Consider the following 21,755-nt stretch of genomic DNA (forward strand, 5'->3'; position numbering starts at 1 on the left):
GGTGGAGTAGGGTAGAGTGGGGGAGAGTAGGGTATATTGGGATCGAGTGGGACAGATTTGAGTGGAATACATTGGAGCAGATTGTAGTGAGCAGTGAGATAGATTAAATTGGGGTAGACTGGGGTGAAGTAGGGTAGATTGGAATGGAGTGGGGTTGATTGGAGTGGGGTAGATCAGGGTAGAATGGAGTAGGATATATTTTGGAGTGGAGTGGGATAGATAGGAGTGGAGAGGAGTCGAGTGAAGTGGGGTAAATTAGGGTGGAGTAAGAAAGATTGGGTGGATTATGGTAAAGTAGATTAGAGTGATGTGGGGTAGATGAGAGTTGAGTGGGGTAGACTGGAGCGAGATAAATAGGAGTTTGGTAGATTGGAGTGGAATATGGTATACTGGAGATGAGTAGATTGGAGTGTAGTTGGATAGAGTGGTGTGGTGTACATTGGGATGGGGTGGTGTATATTGGAGTGGGGTAGATTGGATTGGGGAAGATTAGGTTAGGGTGGGTTAGATTGGAGTGGATTAAATTGGGGTAGATTGGAGTGGGGCTGATTGGATGGGGCATATTGTAGTAGCTGTAGTTTGGAGTGGAGTGGAGTGGGGTAGATTGGAGTGGGATCGAGTGGGGTGGATTTGGGTGGAGTGGGTTAGATTGGACTGGAGTGGGTAGATATGGATGGCATGTGTTAGATTGGAGTGAAGTGGAGTGGGGTACTTTGGGTAAAGTGGTATGGACTGTGGTAGATTGGGGTAGAGTTGAGTGGGGTAGATTGGGGTAGAGTGGAGTGGAGTCGAGTTGGAAAGACTGAAGTGGAGTCAAGATTGGAGTAGAGTCAAGAATGGAGTGGAGTGAGAAACATTGGGGAAGAGTGGAGTGGGGTAGGTTAGCGTGCAGTGGGGTAGACTGGGTGGATTAGTGTAGGGTACATTGGAATGCACTGGGGTAGATTGGAACTGGGAAGATTGGAGTGGTGTAGATTGAAGAATGATGACTGGAGTTGGGTTGTTTGAAGTGGGATAAATTGGAGTGGAGGGGAGTGGGTTAGATTGGAGTGGGGTGGTGGTGTGGTGCAATGGGGTGGATTGCAGTGGGGTGTGGTGGGGTGGAGTGGAGTGGGGCAGATTTGAGTGGAGTAGATAGGGTAGATTGGAGTGAGGTAGATTGGGGTGGGGTTAATTGGGGAGGGGTAGATTGGAGTAGGGTAGATTGGGATTGAGTGAGGTTAGGTAAATTGGAGTGTGGTGGATTGAGGTAGAGTGGGTTAGTTTTGAGTGGAGTGGGGTAGATTTGGCAGAGTATAGTGTGGGATATATGAGTGGAGTGGGGGTAGATTGGGTTGATTGAAATGTGGTAGATTGGAGTAGAGTGGGATAGATTGTAGTAGATTAGGGTGGGGTAGATTGTCGTGGAGTGGGGTAGGTTGTGGTGGAGTGGGTTAGATTGTGGTAGAGTGGGGTAGATTAGAGTGGAGAGGAGTTGGATAATTTGCATTGGAGATTGGAGTGAGTGGGGTAAAGTGGAATGGAGTGGATTGGATTGGGGTAGCTTGGATGGATTGGAGTGGAGTGGGGTAGACTGGGGTACATTGGAGTACAGTGGGTTGGATTTGAGTGGAGTGCTGTAGAGTTAGGTGTGGCATGGGGTAGATTGAAGTGGAGTGGGGTAGATTGGAGTGGTGTAGAATGGAGCAGAGTGGGGTAGATTGTAGTGAAGTGGGGTTGAATGGATCATAGTGGAGTGGATTGGGGTAGGTTGGTGTGGAGTGGGTTACATTTTGTGAGAGTGGAGTAGATTGGGGTGGGGTAGAGTGGAGAGGAGTAGGGTAAATTGGAATGGAATAGGGTAGATTGGGTGGAGTGGAGCAGATTGCAGTGGGGTAGAATAGGATAGATTGTAGGGAAGCGGAATGAGGTGGGGTCAATTGGGTGGGTTGGAGCACATTGAAGTGGGGTAGATTGTAGCAAAGTGGAGTGAGGTGGGGTTTATTGGGGTACAATGGAGGGGAGTTGAGTGGGATAGATTGGTGGGTAGTGGGATAGATTGGAGCTGGGTACAATAGAGTTGGGTAAGTGGTGTGGAGTGTTGGGACGTAGAGTGAGTGGCCTACATTTTAGTGGTGTGGAGTCGTGTGGCATACAGTGTCTTAGAGTGGAGGGCGTAGAGTGGAGTGGCATGTTGTAGAGTGTAGTGTCGTAAAATGGAGTGGTGTGGCAAAATGTGGAAGGGCATAGAGTGGAGTGGTGTAGTGTGGAGCATGCATGGTGTGGTAGCGCACTGCCATTGCAGACAGCACATTTTCAATTGAAATGACCATTACATTTACACTGATATATGGTTTTACTGCACACAAACGATAATGTGTGCAAATGTCATCAGCTAGTGTATCGATGTGTTTTTTATCGTATTCAAATATTTTTTGCCACCACACTTCAGAATTACAAAAAAATGCTTCATTTTTTTAAAAACTAATTCTGATATAATCTGAAACAGCACAATTCCTATATTTTGTTGTTGTTGTGTGCTAGAAAAAACATCCTACACCCTGTTCTCTTACATGGATACTCTCAGAATTGTCACAAAACTTCTGTCACTTTGAAGTCAGAGAAAGAAAAGTCAACACCAAAGTTCCTTAGAAGAGGGAGCTTGATATTTGACCTCTGTCTTTGAATGCACAGCAAATGTGGCAAGATAAGAACAAGAAATAAAGGACTGTTTACTGAAACCAAGTTCATGGAAGACTGTAGGAAACAAGGCAGCGCGAGGGACAAACGTAAGCTGGACAGACTAAAGCAAATTAAGTCAGCAAATAGAAAGCCAGAAAATGTGACTTACAAAACACGAAGTCGATGGTAAGTAGTGGGAGGAATGCATTTCTAGGTCAGCTTTCTGAATGTCCCCAAGACGTCTTTAGCAAACCAGACAGCTGCTCTGTCTGATAGGCTGCAACTTAAAAAGGAAGGTTTGGGCCTGCCAAAATGTTTCTTTTGCCAGGTCTAAATGACAGTTTAAACCTGCACATACATGCTCTAATGGCAAGCCTGAGACATGTTTAAAAAGGCTACTTAAGTAGGTGGCGCAATAAGTACTGCAGGTCAATTAGTAGCATATAATTTGCAAGCCCCTGGGTACATGTAGTACCACTTTACTAAAGACTTCCAAGTAAAGGGAATGTACCAATTGGGTGTAAGCCAATTTTACTATCTTTTAAGGAAAAAGCAGAAGTACTTTAGCACTGGTTAGTAGTAGTAAAGTGTTCAGAGTCCTAAAAGCTACCTAAATGGGTTCAGAAAACAGGAGGGTGAAGGCAAAAAGTTTGAAGATGACCCTTCAGAGAGGGCCAAGTCCAGCAATACATTATTGGAAGTGGTAGGTGTGCGTATTTTCCCATCAGTGAGTTAATTAATTCACTCAACTTCATAGGGAATCTATCGTTTGCACCTTTGACCCAGGACAGATTTACATCGACGATTAATATGGATTGCAATTTTTGTATTATATTTAGTATGCAAAAGCAGTAAAGGTTCCTTAGAAGTATTAGCTACACTACCCAAGTTCATCATTCCGGTGCCCACAAACTGTTGGCTTGGCTTTTCCATCGAACATACTGAAATGGAAGAAGCTATCAGTCAGATGCCAGACCTCTTGTAAACATATTATGTTGCAGTTTAATAGAAACTTGAGGGACTCCATAGAAGCTATTGTATTTATCTTTTTAAACAAAATAAAATGACATTATCAAGGTATTCACTGCACAGTACATTTAGCATCAAACTTAAAAAGAGTGATGCTTGGTGGATTTCTTCAGGTCACCAATGACATATCAGAAAGCCAAATAAAGAAAGTATTAGAGAATTATATGCAAGTCACTTGCAACAGTATAATCTGAAGCTGAGAAGGTCTTTGGTTTAGTAAGTGTGAGCTTTGCTTTGCAAACCATACTCAGAATTCTTGCCACTCCAATTTAACACTATAAACCAGACCCTATATTTAGTGCATTTCGGTGTCCTAGCCCTTAACCAATCCACTTAATCCCCAATGCAGAATAAGAGAATGGGACTGGGAAAGGATGCCCTCTTTCCCTTTCTCTTACTGTTGAAAAACTAATGATCAAGCTAAGAGTCTCAGAGCTAATTCTTATTTTGTCTAATGGAAACTGCATAAAATGCATAAACTGCATACAATTCTATGTACATGATCCTTTGATAGTGAATGTGAAAGGAAGAGGTTATTGAACGGAATCAAAACCTTTCCATTTCTTTATTAAGCAGGACAAACTATCTTATATGTTGATTGTACCTAAGCTGGTACTTGCTAAGTTATATATATGCTTTTTTACAAAAATTGAAGGTACTGAAGAAACCCTAGCGGCTCAATAACATCTTGGGAATTTCAATGAAGTATCCATAGAGGCATGGTATCTTTTCAAGGCAATATTTTATATATTATTATTGTGCAATGTATATGCACAAAGACAAGTCATATTTGTATCAAGTAGATGGTTAGATGCAAATAATTTACATCTTCAAGATCTTATTGTGGCCTACAAACCTTGTCCTGATTGGGGACCACTGAAACGCAAAAGGCAGACACGTTTTATGATATATTATGCGAATTATGCTGCAGATTGTGTTGTATGTTTTACAGTTGACTAATCTTGATAACCTGTTGGGACTATCTGGCCATTTTCCCACAGTTTGTAGAAAATGGCTTTTTATGGGATGAAATGCATGTCATTTTTGGTGTAAATGAGGCTATCCACTAAAAGGGGGCATGGATTCAGTTTGCTACTTCATAGCAGATAATCTTGCTCATTGTCTGCCTGTAAGATATTGGAAAAAGAAGTATCCAGACCAAAGGTTTTGGCTAATGGAATGTGTAATATGACAACTATGGGCCTATAGATTAACAATGGCCCAATTAATCAATAAAAACGTAGGTGTCAGCAACAAATTCTCTTTTCTTTGTCATTAGAGGCAATGTAAAACCATTTAGTGGCAGGAAGAGGAATGGGGAAACATTAGCACCATGATTAGTTTGTTAATCCTGGTTTATATACAAACTAGTCATGGTAGCTTGTTTTATTATTTTCCATCAAAGGATGTGAAGGGTCGAACGTCTCTATGGGTTAGATCAACCAACGGCTCTTTCTTACACTAAAAGTACTTTGAATGACATCGAGATGAATTTAAGTTTGATTGAACTGCATGGGGTACACTAATTCTATGTAAGAGTGCCCGGTGAAGCTAAAGCAGGGTGATAGTATAACAGTCCAGGATTATGATAATACAAAAAAGTACATAAAATATTATTGTTTCTAGATTCAATGGACATCTTTCTTAGGATCTCAGCCTTATTTAAAAAGATTACAACGTTCACTATATTTGTACTGTACCTCAGTTTCTTTATATTTATATTTGCACAGAATGTTGCTAATGAAATCTCCTCGACTATATTCACCATTAATTTATTGCTCATCTGTAGTATGAATATAGATGAGGCGTTAATGTATGCAAATAGATGAGGTGTTATTTTCTAACTCTTTATAGATCTTTATAAGTCTGTTTTCTATGTGCAAAATTTTTAATTTTAGATCACCAAATAGTTTGGTGTTAATGCTGTTTCTTTTTTCCTTTATTTTCTTTTTCCTAACCTGTCTCTTGAATTTCTTTATCATCTCCTTAGATCTTAACATTTCTATATTATAGTGCCTTCAGATTTTGTCCTATTTCAGTATTTGTAATCTGAGATTATAACTTGTTGACTACCTGACACTGAACTTGACATGCTTAAGTTATTACAATCTTTCCATTCATCTTTTACCAATGAAATACATCCCGATCTGCTTCAAAGTGACATGAGGTCTAGCTTATAGATAGGACCTCTTCCTACACACAACATATAATTGTCAAATGAATTATACTGGATTGCAGTGACACTGATTACATAAAAGATCAGTCTCTCCAACACAGAGACTTTTTTTATTGGCTACATGTTATTTTATATGTTGTTTATATGTTGTTTGAGGGATGCAATGCACCCAACACAGTTTTTTCATGCAATGCTGATACTATGGGCCAGATGTATGACACTTTTTAGTGTGTGCAAACGGGTCTTAGACCCGTTTGCACACGCTAAAAAGCATGGGCCCATGTACAAACAGTATTTTGCGACTTGCAAATAAGTTGCGGCTCACAAAATACTGTTTTGTGACTCGCTTTTAGGAAGGGGTGTCCCCTTCCTAATAGCAACCGCAAAGCTATGTGCCAATGTTTTGAAACCGCAATTGCGGTCGCAAAACACTCAAAATTACCACCTACTCCAAGTAGGTGGTAATGCATTGTGACAGGCTCTGTAAATATTTTTTAAGGGCAGACAGTGGTCCCAGGGATAGAAAGTCTGTCTCACTGGATCTAAATGGTGCAATGCTCTGGGGCTGTCATAAAAAATCCGAAATGGTGGTTTCTGCCATACTGAACCTCCAATTATTCTTGGCAATTGACCAAAATAGATTTAAGAACATGGCAATTATTTTGTTGTTGCTACTATGGATTTAATCAGAGGAAGATTGCTATAGACTGCTATCAAAAGTTCCTAAATGAATGGACAGATGTCTTAATATCCCTGGCAGATATTTTCTCATCATCTGGGGCTTCCTGATTCAAGACATTTGCAGTTCAATTGTATAATTAGGACTAGAAATTATTAAATAATATTGTACCCTTCTGGTAACATTATCCTATTCTGGATTAAGAGAAGGATGCCAGCATAGTATCTATAGTACAAAACTTCCATTGTTTGTTAATTCTATGTAGATGCAATATTTTCAAATGAATTCTCTTTATTCTCTTTTTAGGGTCATATCATTATTAATTAAGCCTTTGAGAGGAAATGCAAACTATAACCTTTTTGTGAATTACTTTGTAAATAGAGGTTGACTATTATTAACACTGCATTGTACATTTAGTTTTTATTGGGTCGAGGTCTATGTGCTAAAAATGCAGGGCCTGATTTAGAGTTCAGTGGTAACTTACATTCCTGAAATTGTTTGGAGCATACTCTAAACACAGGGTAGAATCCACTGGGTGAATTTCTTCCCTTTTAGGGACTCTATTGTGCAACAAATGCTGTCAGAAATTAGAGGATTTTCAGTTACCACTAAATTCTAAATCTGCTTGCAGTATTATTGATCCTCCAACCTTACTTTATACTTTGTAACTAAAGTAAATTAACTGTTTTTGTCCGGCGTTTCTGGAATGTGGCCCACCTAATAGATAATCCAATATACATACACCTGTCAACATATGAATTTCCAGGATATTGACCTTAATTTACCGAGTTGTTGAATCAAATTGGACATTCCCTCTTCTGCCAAGAGATCCTTAGTAACCAGACTGGTGCCTGCACAAACCATTGAAATAGGATGATGGTCCTCTATTGAGGCTTACACGCTCTAGTACCACCTCCCTCTAGGAATCAAGAAATAGATGTTCACATGATGCTCCTACACTGTACAACACTCCACTCATCCCTATTCCACTGTATGCCACTCCCCTGTCTGCCACTCCACTCTACTGCCCTCCACTGTATGTCACTCCACTCTATGCCAAACTCTCTACCCTAGTCCACTGTATGCAACTGAACTGTATGCTGCTCCACTCTATGCTATTTCACTCTACCCTACTCTACTGTATGCCACTCCAGTGTCTGCCACTTCTCTGTAGGCTACTTCACTCTACGTGTTTCTTCTCTATGCCACAGCACTGTACGCCACTTCAATCTATGCTTTTCCAGTGTATGCCACTCCACTCTATGCAACACCACTGTACACTATTCCACTGTGTGGCGCTCCACTGTACGCTAGTCCACTGTACCCCAATTCAGCGTATGCTATTCCACTCTCTGATACTTTCCGCTACTCCACTGTACACCCTTCTACTCTACGCTATTCCAGTAGATGCCATTACACTCTACGCCACTCCACTCTATGCTATTCCACTATATGTAACTCCATTATACAGTACTTTACTCCCCGCCACTCCAGTGTACGCCACTCACTCTATGCTCTCCATTGTATGCAATCCATTGTACGCCACTTCACTCTACACCACTCCATTCTATGCCCCTCTACTCTACCAAACTTCACTCCACTATATAGTATTCTCCTGTACAACACTGTACTCCAGTCTAAGTCACTATAAAGCACTGTAGTCCACTCTGCCACTCTGCCAGACTGTACTCCACTCTATTTCATTCTATGCAACTCCTTTTATGCCATTCCACCAGAATTTACTTCACTCCACTCGATAGCACGCTACTCCACTCTACTTAACTCTACTCCATTACTGCACTCTATGCCACTCCACTCAATGGCAATGTATGCCACTCAACTCGACAGCACTCTATGAACTCCACTGTACCACACTCTACCACATTCTACTCTACTCTACCTCATTCCACTCCACAACACTGTACTCTAGTCTATGTCACTTCACTCTCCTCCACTCTATGACAGTTTCCCTCACTCCACGACACAGCATACCACTCCACTGTACGACATACCACTCCACTCTATAACACTTTACTCCACTCTATGCGACACCACTACACTCTACTCCACCCCACATCACTGTACTATAAGAAATGCCACTCCATTCAATCATATGTTGGTCCACTCTACGCTACTCCACTCAACTCCACTGTAAGACAGTTTATCCCACTCCATGCCATTGTACTGCACTCCAATGTATGCCGCCCAACTCTACTACACTTTACTCCACTCTATAAAATTGCACTCTACTACACTGTATGAAACTGTACAACACTGTATGACCCTACACTCCACTGTACAACAATCTGCTACACTCTATACCACTGTACGACACTATACAATACTCTACTCAACGCCACTCTATTATACCCCTTGAGTGCTCCGTGCCATCCTTTTTGGAAGTTATGTGTGTTAAACATGAAAACCACCTTCACATATTGATTTGGCAGCATTGATTTTACTAGATTTATCTTCCGCCTTCTATATGGTCCACCACTCACTCCCCCCTCCCCGTTGGGCTTCGACAATTCAGCACTGGCCTTGCTGAGCTCATTCTTATGCAACAGGCAACAGACCGTGGAGCTGAGAGATTCCATCTCAGACCCCTTCTCCATTACTCCAGGGCCAACCTTTTGGAGTACAATAAGAACAATGATCATTTACTTCTATCAAAGGATACACTCCACCAGCTCTGTAAGCATGGTATCCTGAGCCAAGGCTGTCACCTTTCCACTCGTGCAGCATATTTGGCTCCATCCAATCCACCCCCCAATTCGCTCGCTATCCTTTACCTCAACACCCGTTTCCTTGTCAAGCATCAGATGGACATCTTCCTGTTACTTGACACGGAGAAACCTAACATCCTTCGGCTGGCAGAAACGTGGCTATCTCCTACCTCAGCACCCGATATCATAGCAGCTCTACCACCTGACTACTATATTATCCAGGCAGACCGCGCCAGCGTGAAAGGAGGAGGTGGAGTTGCGGCGATTATCCACTCTAGTCTGGATGTCACTACTCTTACCTGTCTGACACTAGCCAACACAGATAATCTTGTACTAAAAATTGCCACTCCTCACATGACTATAACATGTGTCCTCTTGTATAGACCGCCCACCTCAATGCCATTGTTTCCCATGGCCTTTAGTGAGCAAGTTGCTAACCTAGCTTTGGATCACGCCAGGGTTATGTTAGTAGGTGATTTCAATTACTGGTATAAAGACCCATCAGAGGGCTCTCAATCGGCGGAACTGACTGACCTTCTGTCTAACCTCAATTTCAAGCAAATGGTGCTCTCCCCCACTCACGATAAAGGACACATATTGGATCAGGTGTGGTCTAATACCACTTGCGTGACCTCCCCGCTAACCTTGCCTTGTCTATGGTCAGACCATCTTATCCTTAAATTTAAGATTTGTGTTACTCACATCAGAACCACTGTGCCAATTGCTGGCAGATTAGCCAGGAATTGGAACGCTATGGATAAGACTGCTTTTTTACAGTCATTAGCTAATGATGTCCCCTCCTTGGACAATGACATAAATCTGTCAGTTTCTTCTCTAACCGACTGGCTACTAGCGGCCAGCAATCTCCATGCCCCGTACAAAAGAATTAAACTTGCACGGCGCACGGATGCCAATAGATGGTTTTCCGCTGACTTGAAAAGCAGGAAACTGACTCTCCGTCATCATGAGAGCTTGTGGCGCCGTGATTATGACATTGAGGGAAAAATTAAATATACTAGGGCGAGGAAGGAATATATGAATGCCATCTCTGCAGCAAAGGTGGAGTATTTCTCTTCTCGTATTCTAGACTCATCAAACAAATCTAAAGATATCTTCTCTGTCTTTAATGAACTGACCAACTTGGAGAATGTCCGTCCTAAAGTAATCCCCACTCAGTGTCTGTGTGACTCACTGAATTCTTACTTTAGTGACAAAATCACTGACATAAAAACTAGCATTCCCCAATCAAAGACCCCAATCACGACCAGCATGGCAATAAAGGCTGGCTCTGCCACCCTTACTAATTTTCAACACATAACTCATGGCCAGCTCTTGGAATTAATGATGAGAGTCAAATCTGACTCCCCACTGGATATCTGTCCCCCTCGTATCTTGAAAGAATGCTTTTCCACCTATCCAACCCCTGTTCTTGCCCTTCTAAATGACTCCCTCTTGTCGGGCATAGTCCCGTCCGCTTTCAAAGAAGCCACGGTCATACCTCTATTAAAAAAACCCGGGGCGGATCCTGGATGTAAGGCAAACTACAGGCCCATCTCCTTATTGCCTTACTTGGCAAAAATTCTAGAGGCACGCGTGGCGAAAACTCTCTCTAATTTTTTGGAGGAGTCCTCCTGCTTTGACCCTCATCAGGCTGGATTCCGGCCTGCACACTCTACGGAGGCAGTGGTCACTGCAGTTTTGGACACACTTCGAGACTGCGCAGATAGACATTCTCCCCAGGCCCTGGTGCTTTTGGACCTGTCGGCCGCGTTCGACACGGTCGACCACAACATCCTGGTCGACCGTGTCGGACAGGCCGGCATACAGGGCGTGGCGGCCTGCTGGTTGAGGTCCTTCTTGGAGGATCGCTCCCAAGCGGTGCGTCTGGGGGACTTGATCGGTGTTAAACAGTCCATCCCATGTGGAGTGCCACAGGGCTCCTCCCTGTCACCCCATCTTTTTAACATATACATACTCCCCCTTATACAAACCTTGAGGGACAAACAGGTGAGAGTTTTTAATTATGCAGATGACCTGCAGTTACTCTTCACCATTGATAATTCCGAAAAATCTATGAGTCATTTCCAGTCAACCATGAGGTTTATTAAATCCTGGATGGATCAAAATCAGCTGAAACTAAATCCAGGTAAAACCGAACTGGTACTGACTGGGGACAGTGCTAAGTACTGGGGTCCTCACTATTGGCCTTCAGATCTGGGTCAAGCTCCGCAACCATCACCATCGGCTAAAACGCTTGGAGTCAATGTGGACAGTGACCTTTCACTAAAAGCACAAGTGGGACAAGTGGTCTCCAAATGCTTTTATCAGCTAAAAAAAATCAGGAAGGTCAGGCGACTATTAACGCCAGAAGCTATTACCCAGGTTGTGATCGCCACTGTTCTGTCCCATCTGGATTACGCGAATGCCATCTACCTGGGTCTCCCAAACTATTTACTCAAGCGTCTCCAGATGGTGCAGAACTATGCTGCTAGGATGATCCTGAAGCAACCAAGGTGGCAGGCGGCGACTCCTCTTCTCATCAAGCTGCATTGGCTTCCGGTCATACAACGTTGTTCCTTCAAAGCAGGTTGTATGATCTTTAAGTCACTACACGGCAAAAGCCCTAAATTCATTAATCAATTAATCACCAGATACGTTCCCTCCCGTAACCTTCGTTCACTCCACCTAGGCCTTCTCCAGACCCCTCCCTTTAAACTTAAACGTTCTGGTGGACGTAGATTTGCCACATTGGCCCCCTGCCTATGGAACACCTTTCCCCTGGAAATCCGGTCCTGCCAAGATCTCTTACCTTTCCGGAAAGCACTGAAGACCTGGCTTTTTAGACAAGCTTTTTAATCCATCTTTTCTACCTTCGATTGTGTTACTGTCAATTTTAGCGCCAAGAAACTAATCAGTGTTAGTGCGCTCAATAAATGATTTAATAACATAACATAACATAACATAACATAACATCCCCTGTGGGGTGCCTCAGGGTCCTCCCTTAGCCCCACGCTTTTCAATATCTATGTTAGTCCTCTGATAAAGTTCATCTGCAATTATGGCTTCCTAAATTGTGGTGTCTATATTATCTGATGTTGAAAAGGAGGCAGTACATTTCTGCAGCTGCATGCCTCACATTGCTAAGTGAATGCAAGGTAACTGCTTGAAGCTGAACTCAGATAAAACTGAAGTCTTGCTATTTGGGAATCACTCCTCCTTTTGGAACACTTCATGATGGCCACCTGATCTTGGCCCCCTTCCTACTCCTGCTCATAAAGCCAGAAATCTGGGAGTCATCTTTGATACCAAACTGTGCTTCTTAGAGCAAATAAACCAAATCACATCGCCGTGCTTTTTGTTTGGTCAGGACATTAAAGAAGATTTTCCCATTTATTCCCTAGAACTACAAAAAACAGTGATGATGGCACTCGTCATCTCAAGTATAGTTCACTGCAGCCCCTTGTACCTTGGACTCATAAGCAACTGGTGAAAAAAACCTTAATCCCTACAAAATGTGGCCGCCAGATTGCTTCTGAAAGTCACCAAAGTTGCCCCTATCTCTCAAGCATTTCAGGGGTTACACTGGCTTCCAGTGAGGCACAGGATTACGTTTAGGGCACTGTGTCTGATTCGTAAGGCTCTGAACCCGACCAGACCGGACCACATTATTTTCTGAAACTCTTCTCCTGGTACACTCCCAATCGGATCCTTAGATCTAGTTCAGCCGGATTGGTAACTGTTCCCAGAATAAACAAAGCTAGATGGGGTGGGAGGACCTTTGCCTTTGGTGCTAGTAAACTCTGGAACTCTTTGCCTCTAACTTTGAAATCCCAATCCGACTTGCGGCACTTAGAAAGCAGCTAAAAACATGGTTCGTCGCTGAATCACTCAAGTGGCATCTGTCCTGAGTTCAGCAGTATGTGGTAGACTTGTTTGAACAAATAACTGTACCATGACTGAGTTTAAGAGGCACAAACCCGGCAACAGAGGTTGGCAGTTATTGAACTGAGGGTCGTATAGTCATTAGACTGGCACTTGCAGGATATGTTAAAAAATCTTCAGATTCATGGCTGTGATGAGGGGCAATGCATTAATCAAGTGTTTGGTTTGGTGGAAAGACACTTCTCCAGAGGGGGGTGAGTGACAACCCACTCAAGGCAAGATAATGCAGAGAACTACATGGATGTGCCATGCTTGTATTGCGAATAGAATAAGTGTGTGAACGTTTTCTGCCTCTTCTAAATTAATGATAAATATGAAGATTTTATTAACACTGTTGAAATTGATGAAAATGTGAGCACTTCCATTTGGGATAAAGCAGAAAGTGACTAATCATGGCGGCCATGTGTGAATAGTGTATTGGATACAAATGGGGCAGCAGTGTTTTGTTATAGCTACTTTAGGCACTTAAGATAACTATAACTGGTAAATTTCAATGAGTTTGTTCATAAAGGGTATATTTTAAGTGAAATTTTCACCAAACTTTAAAAGACAATTAACCTTTGTTTTTTTCAGTGTTTTTCTAAGCTAAATACCTTACTATTACTGTCACTTTAACCTTGTTTTTTTCAGTGAATATATATACATTAAATATTACAACAGTCCCCATTTCTTAGTTCTCACCACAGCCTGCACCTTAGTCCTTTTCAAGCAGTGCGAAGGGACCCGCAGCATGCATCCTCCTTCTTGCGCTTCAGAGAGGCAATGCGCCTTCTGGAGGTTTCTCCTGCATTCAGCAAAGCCATTTCAGGCTCAGTGAAAGTCGCTGCCTGGAGTCCTTGCTGATGTTCAGGGATCTGGAAATTATGCAGTCATCTGGTTCATAACGCCACCACCTTTGATGAGTCATGCTGAGCCATGTAGGTCAAAAGTTAGGGTCTGCCGCGGCACAGTCCTTGTAACGCCATAACCCTACCTCAGCCACATTCTTCGGAATGGAGCAACACGATGCACTCAGGCACACTTCTCTTGTTATAGCAGTGCAGTTTGTGTGGGCACACTTCTCTGGTGTAGGGGCTCGGTCCACTCAGGTATGCTTCTCTGATGTAACGGCAAAGTCCACACAGGTACTCTTCTCTGGTGTAGTGACTCAGTCTGCTCTGTCATGGTTCATGTGCAGTTCCTGTCTGAAACCTTTTAGGTGGAAAGACTGTGTTCAACAGTTCTCTGGACCCACAGATCGCTCCCATCCTTCTTCCTTTGGACAGTGGACTCACACCACTGGGGGTCAACCTGCCATTCTGCTCTTGCTTTTCAGATTCATCACACCTCTGCGGAATTGGCAGGCTCCTTCCATTTCTCAGCAGCAGCTTGACTTCAAGATGCTTTAGGTCAGAGGATCCGCTATTTCCAGCAACGCAAGGCTCTAGGTGGTGTTCCCTCACCACTGGGAAGCTTAATGTCAGGCAGACACCAGCTCTGGTTCCACAGCAATCTACTGAGTACTCTGTGGAGCACTGGCGTAACAAAGGCCTTCGCACCTCACAGAGCAGGGGATGCCGAGCTTCAGGGGGCACTCACAGCACAGTACCTTGGCCTGAGAGCTCCTGGGTTAGTCTGGAGGCGGGGCCCACCATGTAGTTTGCAGGGGGGCCCTTGAACTTTTGTTATGACACTTCTATGGAGCACTACTTTCCTTGGTCAATGAGAACATGGAACTGTACCAGCAAGTAGCTCATATTTCCGCCTTCGTAGCAGACAGGGGATTGAGATTCTGTGACTGCAGGTTTGAGTCAGTTGTCTTTTTGTCTGACCTCTCTACGCCGTTATCCATACACAGCCTTAGTGTAGAGTGATGATCCTCACAGTAGGAAGGTGCCAGCCTGGAGTACCCACAAAAAAGGCACATGGAGATTTGAGCTTTTTGCACTTGTCTATTTACAGTATCACTGAATAGTGAATACAAAAGAGACAAAAAGCTGGCCTCACCAAAAGGGCCCTTCTCTCAGCAGAGGTTGCTGTCCTACCCTTGACCCCCACCATCCACCAAATGGCAGTGCTCAGGAAGACTAATCAGCAGCTCCTCTCGGCAAAAGGACATAATCAAATTTCTAAAGGAGCCACGCCTCCTCATTCCCACTTCTGTGTCTAGGTCTCCTCCCTTCTGCTTCAGGAAATTCATTCATGTGAGCAGAGACCAGGGGGACGGTGTCTACATGCCCAAGTCCCTGCATGCCTTACAGTGAAGTCTGATATATAATGCCAGTTGGCTGAGTATTTGCTAAAATAAAGGAGCATATGGCCTAAGAGTAAAGGAACTTCTAGGTTGGTATTTATTCTATTTTCATTTTTTTAAATTTCGTTCTTATGAACATTTTTGCCCTGTGAACAGCAATTCAGAATTCTATCAGTCAGCCAGGGGTTATTAATACCTACTTAATTAAACCATCCTTGTGATTTGGCGATAAAAGCACTCATACTCTGGCTCTTTCCCTTATTTGAAATAATCGTTTAAACATTTTAATGAACAATGACTAAGGAGTGGAAGTTCATTCTTGATTTATGCTGGGCATATTATTAGTTTTAACTTGTAAATGCAAACTAATATGCTAATTGTCCTCAGTTAGCGTCACAGGTTTATTGGACATAATAATTATTATTATATTCTGTTGTTTTCAGGTATTTTATACAGAAGTCGAGAAAGGTAAACCCTTGAAGCAGCAATCACATGATGCTCCTCTCAGTCTGGACATGATGGTGAGTCTGTGTACTTACAATATAATTTCTGTAACCAAAGCCCCCTCTGTAATCTTCCCCTTTCTGTATAGTGTGTATTTAATATCTGAGTCTGTGACCTTTGGCATAAATTGGCCAAGGGCTGTGTAGATCTGATCAGATCTTCTATAATATATTGATTGGCCGGTTTTTTTGCAAACAAGAGCTGAGCTTTTTGTAAGTAGGAGTTTAATGCTTTTTGCTTGGACCCCTATTGAAAATGCACTAAGCACCCACCCAGCTAATGCCTGCGAGCGACGACTGATGCCTGCTGGTAACAGCAGCCACATCCCTAGCAGTGTCCCCTGAAATTCAGATTACTGCTATCAAATGGGCTGTCAAAATGAAACCTCCTGGAAGTAGAACTCACTGTCCTTACTTCCTCTTCAGAAATATTACATGATTCCATTTAATCTTTGTTTGGGTGAAGTGGTGTGGCACTCCAGCGGCTAGAGCCTAATAAACTATCTACGTTAAATCCAAGTTGTTCTAACAAAATATGAACCGTGGACTGGTTAATATGCTGCTCAACAGTACTCATTCGTTGTTAATTATTATTCATTACAAATTTCTCTTGGAGTGTGTTTACAAAAACCTTTTTTAATTTATTTTATTTTCCAGTTTAGGCCAGACCAGTTTGGAATCAGAAAATATTCATCTGAAATAATCTTTCATCTAGCTCACAGTATTTGGTACTCACTCAGTGCATTTCACTTTGCACTTAATCAGGAGTGCACGTCCAAATGCCTAAAAGGACTGCAATGTTGCCTTGAATGTCATTAACACAAGATGAAGTAAAGAAAATAATTACATAATAATAACTTCTGTCTCATGTCATCTAGTACAAGAACACATGTTGTAACTGGTTAACATACTAATGCGGTATTCATTACAAACTTACCCAGTTTGGTTCTTATAGCGCTGTGCTCTGAACATCTGGAATCCCCAATTCCTGTTTTATTAAAGAGCATAATATCCTTTTGTGGAATGTATTGTTATTGTTTCTGAGATGTCTCATATTTACTAATATGAATACCTTTCTGTCCTACATCACTTTCTATTAATTTGTAATATCCCTCATTCACATCAGGTCTTTTGATGGTTAGCGAAAACCCGTGGTGATCTATCTAAAGTCATTTTCAAGATATCTGATTACCTTATTGCCAAAATGAAATCCTGTTCCTACATTCTGCATCTTACTCTTTGACTCCCTACACTAAATGTAAGAGTTTTGCCCTCACTGGCATTTTACTTTCCATTTTAATCGTGCAAATAACACAATAGATGTCAATAAATTGACACCTGCTGACAAACACTTTGTATGTCCACTTGTTTAGTTCATGACAGGGTTCTCCAATGAAGTCCAGGAGGGCCGGATCCATGCCAGATTTCTAGTTTATGCACATTTAGATAAATGTAGTTATCTTAAAAATCTGTCATGGATCCAGCCCTCCAGGACCGACATTGGAGAACCCTGGTTTAGGACTATTTTTTTTATAGATTTGCTGATGATTGCAATAACATCTTCTGTCGATCTACTCTTGAGAGTAGGCTTCCAGTGCAAATCTTATACCATCATCCTACCTGACATAAAAATGAGTAGGTAGCAACCTAATCACCACCAACTTTAGACTTCCATCTCTTATTTTCAGTAATAGCTAGGCCATCGTGTTTGTGAGTTTGTTGTAAAGATTTGACTCTGACAATTTACCACATGAGGTCTGAGTCTTCTAGGAAAGCAGCTCTCACTGAATTAGGTATGCTACATAAGGCTGTAAATTATACTCGAAAGGATATGTCTCTTGCTCTGTGCTGTTTGCAGGTGCGTAATTGAAATCAGCCTAATTTAGTGCCCTTTTCAGTAGCTATCGAGTTGATAGCAACTTCCATCCTATTGGTGGAGGGTTCAAACGCTCCCCCTGCAGTTGTCTTCAACAGGCATTTACTTAGCTAGAATTCTGTATCCAAAATTCGAAAATATATTTATTTTTGTAACATTTACATATGTTTATGAATTTTTCAAGTTACGCTGCAACCTTTACAAGAAGCGCACAACGTCAATAGGTTCAGTTTCTGGTGAAGATTTTTTCTCGTAATTTATTATTCATATTTAACAGAAATAAAAATGCCAGCCAGTTTCACAGTAAATGAAACAAAAAAGTTATAAAGATGATCTACGTGGAAAAAAAAGAACACACTTGAAAACAGATAGCGTAAAAAGTATTCTTTCGATAGACAAATCTAGGAAACCATACCGACTACTTCCAAAATGTTTTCAGAATCTCTTTTTTGTGTGAAAGTTTTTGTGTGGCAGCCTGATTACATAAATCCAGAATCCAATCTTCCATAGTAAGATATGGATTGGCTTTTCATAGGCTTAAAAAGTTTTATTGTTAATGATTAGAAACCTCCACGAAAAAGTCTATGATGATTTATAAACAATCCTGCTTGACAAAATAATAAGTCTTCTGAAAGTTTTAATCTGTACACCTATTCTGAAAGAAACCCTACTATTAAGGTTCCGCACTTGAAAACCCATAAATCATATACTCAAAGATATCTTCAGGACTCTATAGACAAACATCCATCCCAAATGCATCCTGTGACATTTCAACAGCGTCCGGTATTTACTGAAAATAATAAGTAAGCGGCAAGCCCATGTATCCTGAGGTATGAAAAATCGAATTCTCCATATTCATCATAACCTTTCAGATTTTATCTTATCTTCTCATCTGTGCCACTGCAAACCACTCCTACCCCGAGGGAACTCCAAACAACTGTTGTTATTTGCTAGTGCCTTTTAATTGTCTGACTATTGTTGTAAATACTCTGTATGATTCCTCTCCTTATAAGTGCTTGTTATTGAAATAATATATTTACTTTCATGTTTCAATATAAATGTTAGAGATTATATAATTTTTTTAAAATTATTTGGGCTGTAAACACTATACTTTTAACCTCCTAAGCACTTACTTTAAATGTATTTTGGTTGAACTAATTTTATATTTAGAAGGTCAGTCAGAAAAGAATCTTTATATGGGTTAAAAAAACATAAAATAATAAACATAAATACAACATACAATTACTACAAAGCATTACAATAAATCAGTTAATACACAAAAATCATACAAAAACCAAAACAAAATCAAAGCATACATGAATAAAACTTTACATTTAGAAAATTATTTAAGTATATAAAACATCTCCAATCCTCTGTCTTTTCTTAATGGGCCCTTTTAGGAAGGATACAATTGAAAAACAGTGCAACATTTGGAGATACAACAAAGCAGGTCGAACTCGATCAAAATATTTTATAAAAATACTATGCAAGTTGGCATAAAAAACACAGAACATATTCAAACATAATTAAACAAAGTGTTTTATGTGGAGACATTTTGTTATAAATACAAGGTCCAAGATTTTTAACCTGAGTCCACCCTTTAAGCACTGCCAAAAGACAGTGTGACATTTTCAGCCGTAATCTGGCTAATAAAAACTGATGGTCAGCATTAGTGCTAAAGGATAGATATGGCTTGGCTTGCCAGGTGGTCCTTAACCCTGCCTACCCACCAACTCTCAGCTTCAGCAACTCTAAGCTCCCCCTACCATGAGATCTAGAAGCATGAAATGCTTTTTGACCGACTCCCCATCGCTTTTGATAATGTTCTCTGGGTGGTTTAAAAGTTCCGGGAGACCCAGAGCAGAAAACAAGGTTGTAAATTTCAGACAAGGGGTATGCAGCGCTCTAGCTAGACCTAGCCAGTCCTTTAGTATGGTTCAATTGAGGTCTGTTTTTTTCTTCGTCCAGACCGCCAGCAACCATAACAATGGGCTTAGACCAAGTGTGACAGGCAAATATGTTAGAACTAACTCCTGATGGGCTATATAAGAGGGAGTGGTCTTGGGTAGGCTCAGAAACCTCCTGGTAAATTGCTTTTCAACTGATTGTAGGCTTGAGCAATCTATGTAGCTCCAGATATCAGAGTCATAAGAGACTAAGGAAACACTCTTAGCCTGATATATTTTAAGCATCAGGATTGCCAATCTGCTCCCCAGTTTAGAGGTAAAATTAAAAACTGAGGTGATGGACCCATAGCAAAGAGGAGTCATGTACCTGCCTGATCAAACAAAATACCCAGATAGGAAAAGAAGTCTACCCTCAAGAGTTCCCCTACAGTAAACATAACATTTACAGTTCTTGGTAGATCTTGGGTCTGCCACCATCGCAAATTATTTTGAATAGTTAGTTGTCACTTCCAAAGAATCTATAAAAGTAATGAAGCTATCAAGCAGACATTGTAGGCCCGATGCCATTCTTGCCAAAAACACTGTGTCATTCGCATAAAATAATATCGGGACAACGCAGCTCCCTACCCTGGGCAAATCAATGTGATTCCACCGAGTCCAGGAAAACGGTCACCCATGCACTCGTTAGCAGCCGGCTCGACTACAGCAATGCACTCTACACTGACACCACTCAGAAACTCCTCAAGAAACTGTAGAACATCCAGAACGCCGACGCCAGACTCATTCTGAACATCCCACACCGCAGCCACATAACCAGCCACCTGAGAGACCTTCACTGGCTACTGATCCAGTGAAAGGGAGTTTTGCAAATTTCCATACTATCTGGACCCAATTTAATATCTAACAGTCCCTTTCACGCTGCATGAGTTTAAAACATGTTACCAATTTTCTATTATCTTATTTGGTCCTCTTTCCTCTCCGATGAATCTTTTTATAGTTGTCAGGGATTGGCAAAGGATTGACAGAATTCTAAAATAAGAATCTAAGTAAAGGAATAATCATTCAACATGACAAATTGATGTTAATAAAGACAAATTCCGATTTCTTATCAATATCCTTTATCTAAATGAATGTAAATCAAGTACAATACAGCTTGTATCATAGATCATCACACAAGAGAACAACAATATAGTCATTCACAATTATACATCTCAAATATCCATGTTGTGAGAGAGTGGATAGGCGAAGAGACAAAAAGTAAAGACATTTGCAAATAATATTAATGCAAATTCAGAATATCATACGAACCTATTGCGCAAAATACTAGAAGTCTGAAAAGCTACTCTCCGGTCAGGAAAGTAAGCTGGGGCATCCTCAAGAAGGTATGAGGAGCAAAGTCAAAGAGTCAGGATCAGCAGAACAACAGCCAGCCAGTTAAGTTAGGAAACAGCAACACGGCTCTCTCCTTGCTCAAAAGTAGATCTCAAAACAAAAGAACAAACGCGCCCTCCAACCTTTTCAGTACTAATAGTTATACCCTTAATTCACCAAAGATCTATCCCCCCATGTATCATCACACGGAAAATTCTTGAATCTCATTGGTTTAAGCTAGGAGGTGTCTAGTCACTCCACTTCCGATGTGCCTTACTTTTCAACAGTTCCTTTGTCTTTAGAAAACGTTCGTCATCAACCTTCAGCAGAGGAAACTCAGATAATCTCTTCCACGGCTTGCACATTTCATCTCGTTAATGTATCAATCTCATAGTACAAGTGTACACATACTCCACTCAGCAAGGAAGTTCCATTCATAATGTTCATTGTTTCCACCACACAACCTTGGCCATCATCAGGAACACATGAAGGACAGATTACCTATTTTTGCAGCAGATGTTCTAATAAGCAAATTAAACCTAAAAAGACTGTTGAGGCCTTCACTGCAGAACAGTAAAATGCACTCTAGGAAAAACAAATACACATGTGATTATCATTGTCATTTTACAAAACTCTACTATTAATGCTCTAT

The 21,755-nt window shown here is 41.4% G+C and overlaps 1 protein-coding gene across 2 annotated transcripts in view; it reads left to right on the plus strand.

Moving 5' to 3' along the window:
* EGFLAM (EGF like, fibronectin type III and laminin G domains) overlaps positions 1-21,755 on the plus strand; it is a 699,898-nt gene that overhangs the window by 185,375 nt on the left and 492,768 nt on the right. For both annotated transcript variants that reach the window (XM_085631113.1, XM_085631115.1), the window contains exon 3: positions 15,890-15,967. In XM_085631113.1, the coding sequence (XP_085487239.1) occupies positions 15,890-15,967 (78 nt within the window). The remainder of the gene's footprint in view (positions 1-15,889; positions 15,968-21,755) is intronic.

This window comes from Triturus cristatus, chromosome 2_1 (assembly GCF_964204655.1).
Source record: "Triturus cristatus chromosome 2_1, aTriCri1.1, whole genome shotgun sequence".
Classification (NCBI taxonomy): domain Eukaryota; kingdom Metazoa; phylum Chordata; class Amphibia; order Caudata; family Salamandridae; genus Triturus; species Triturus cristatus.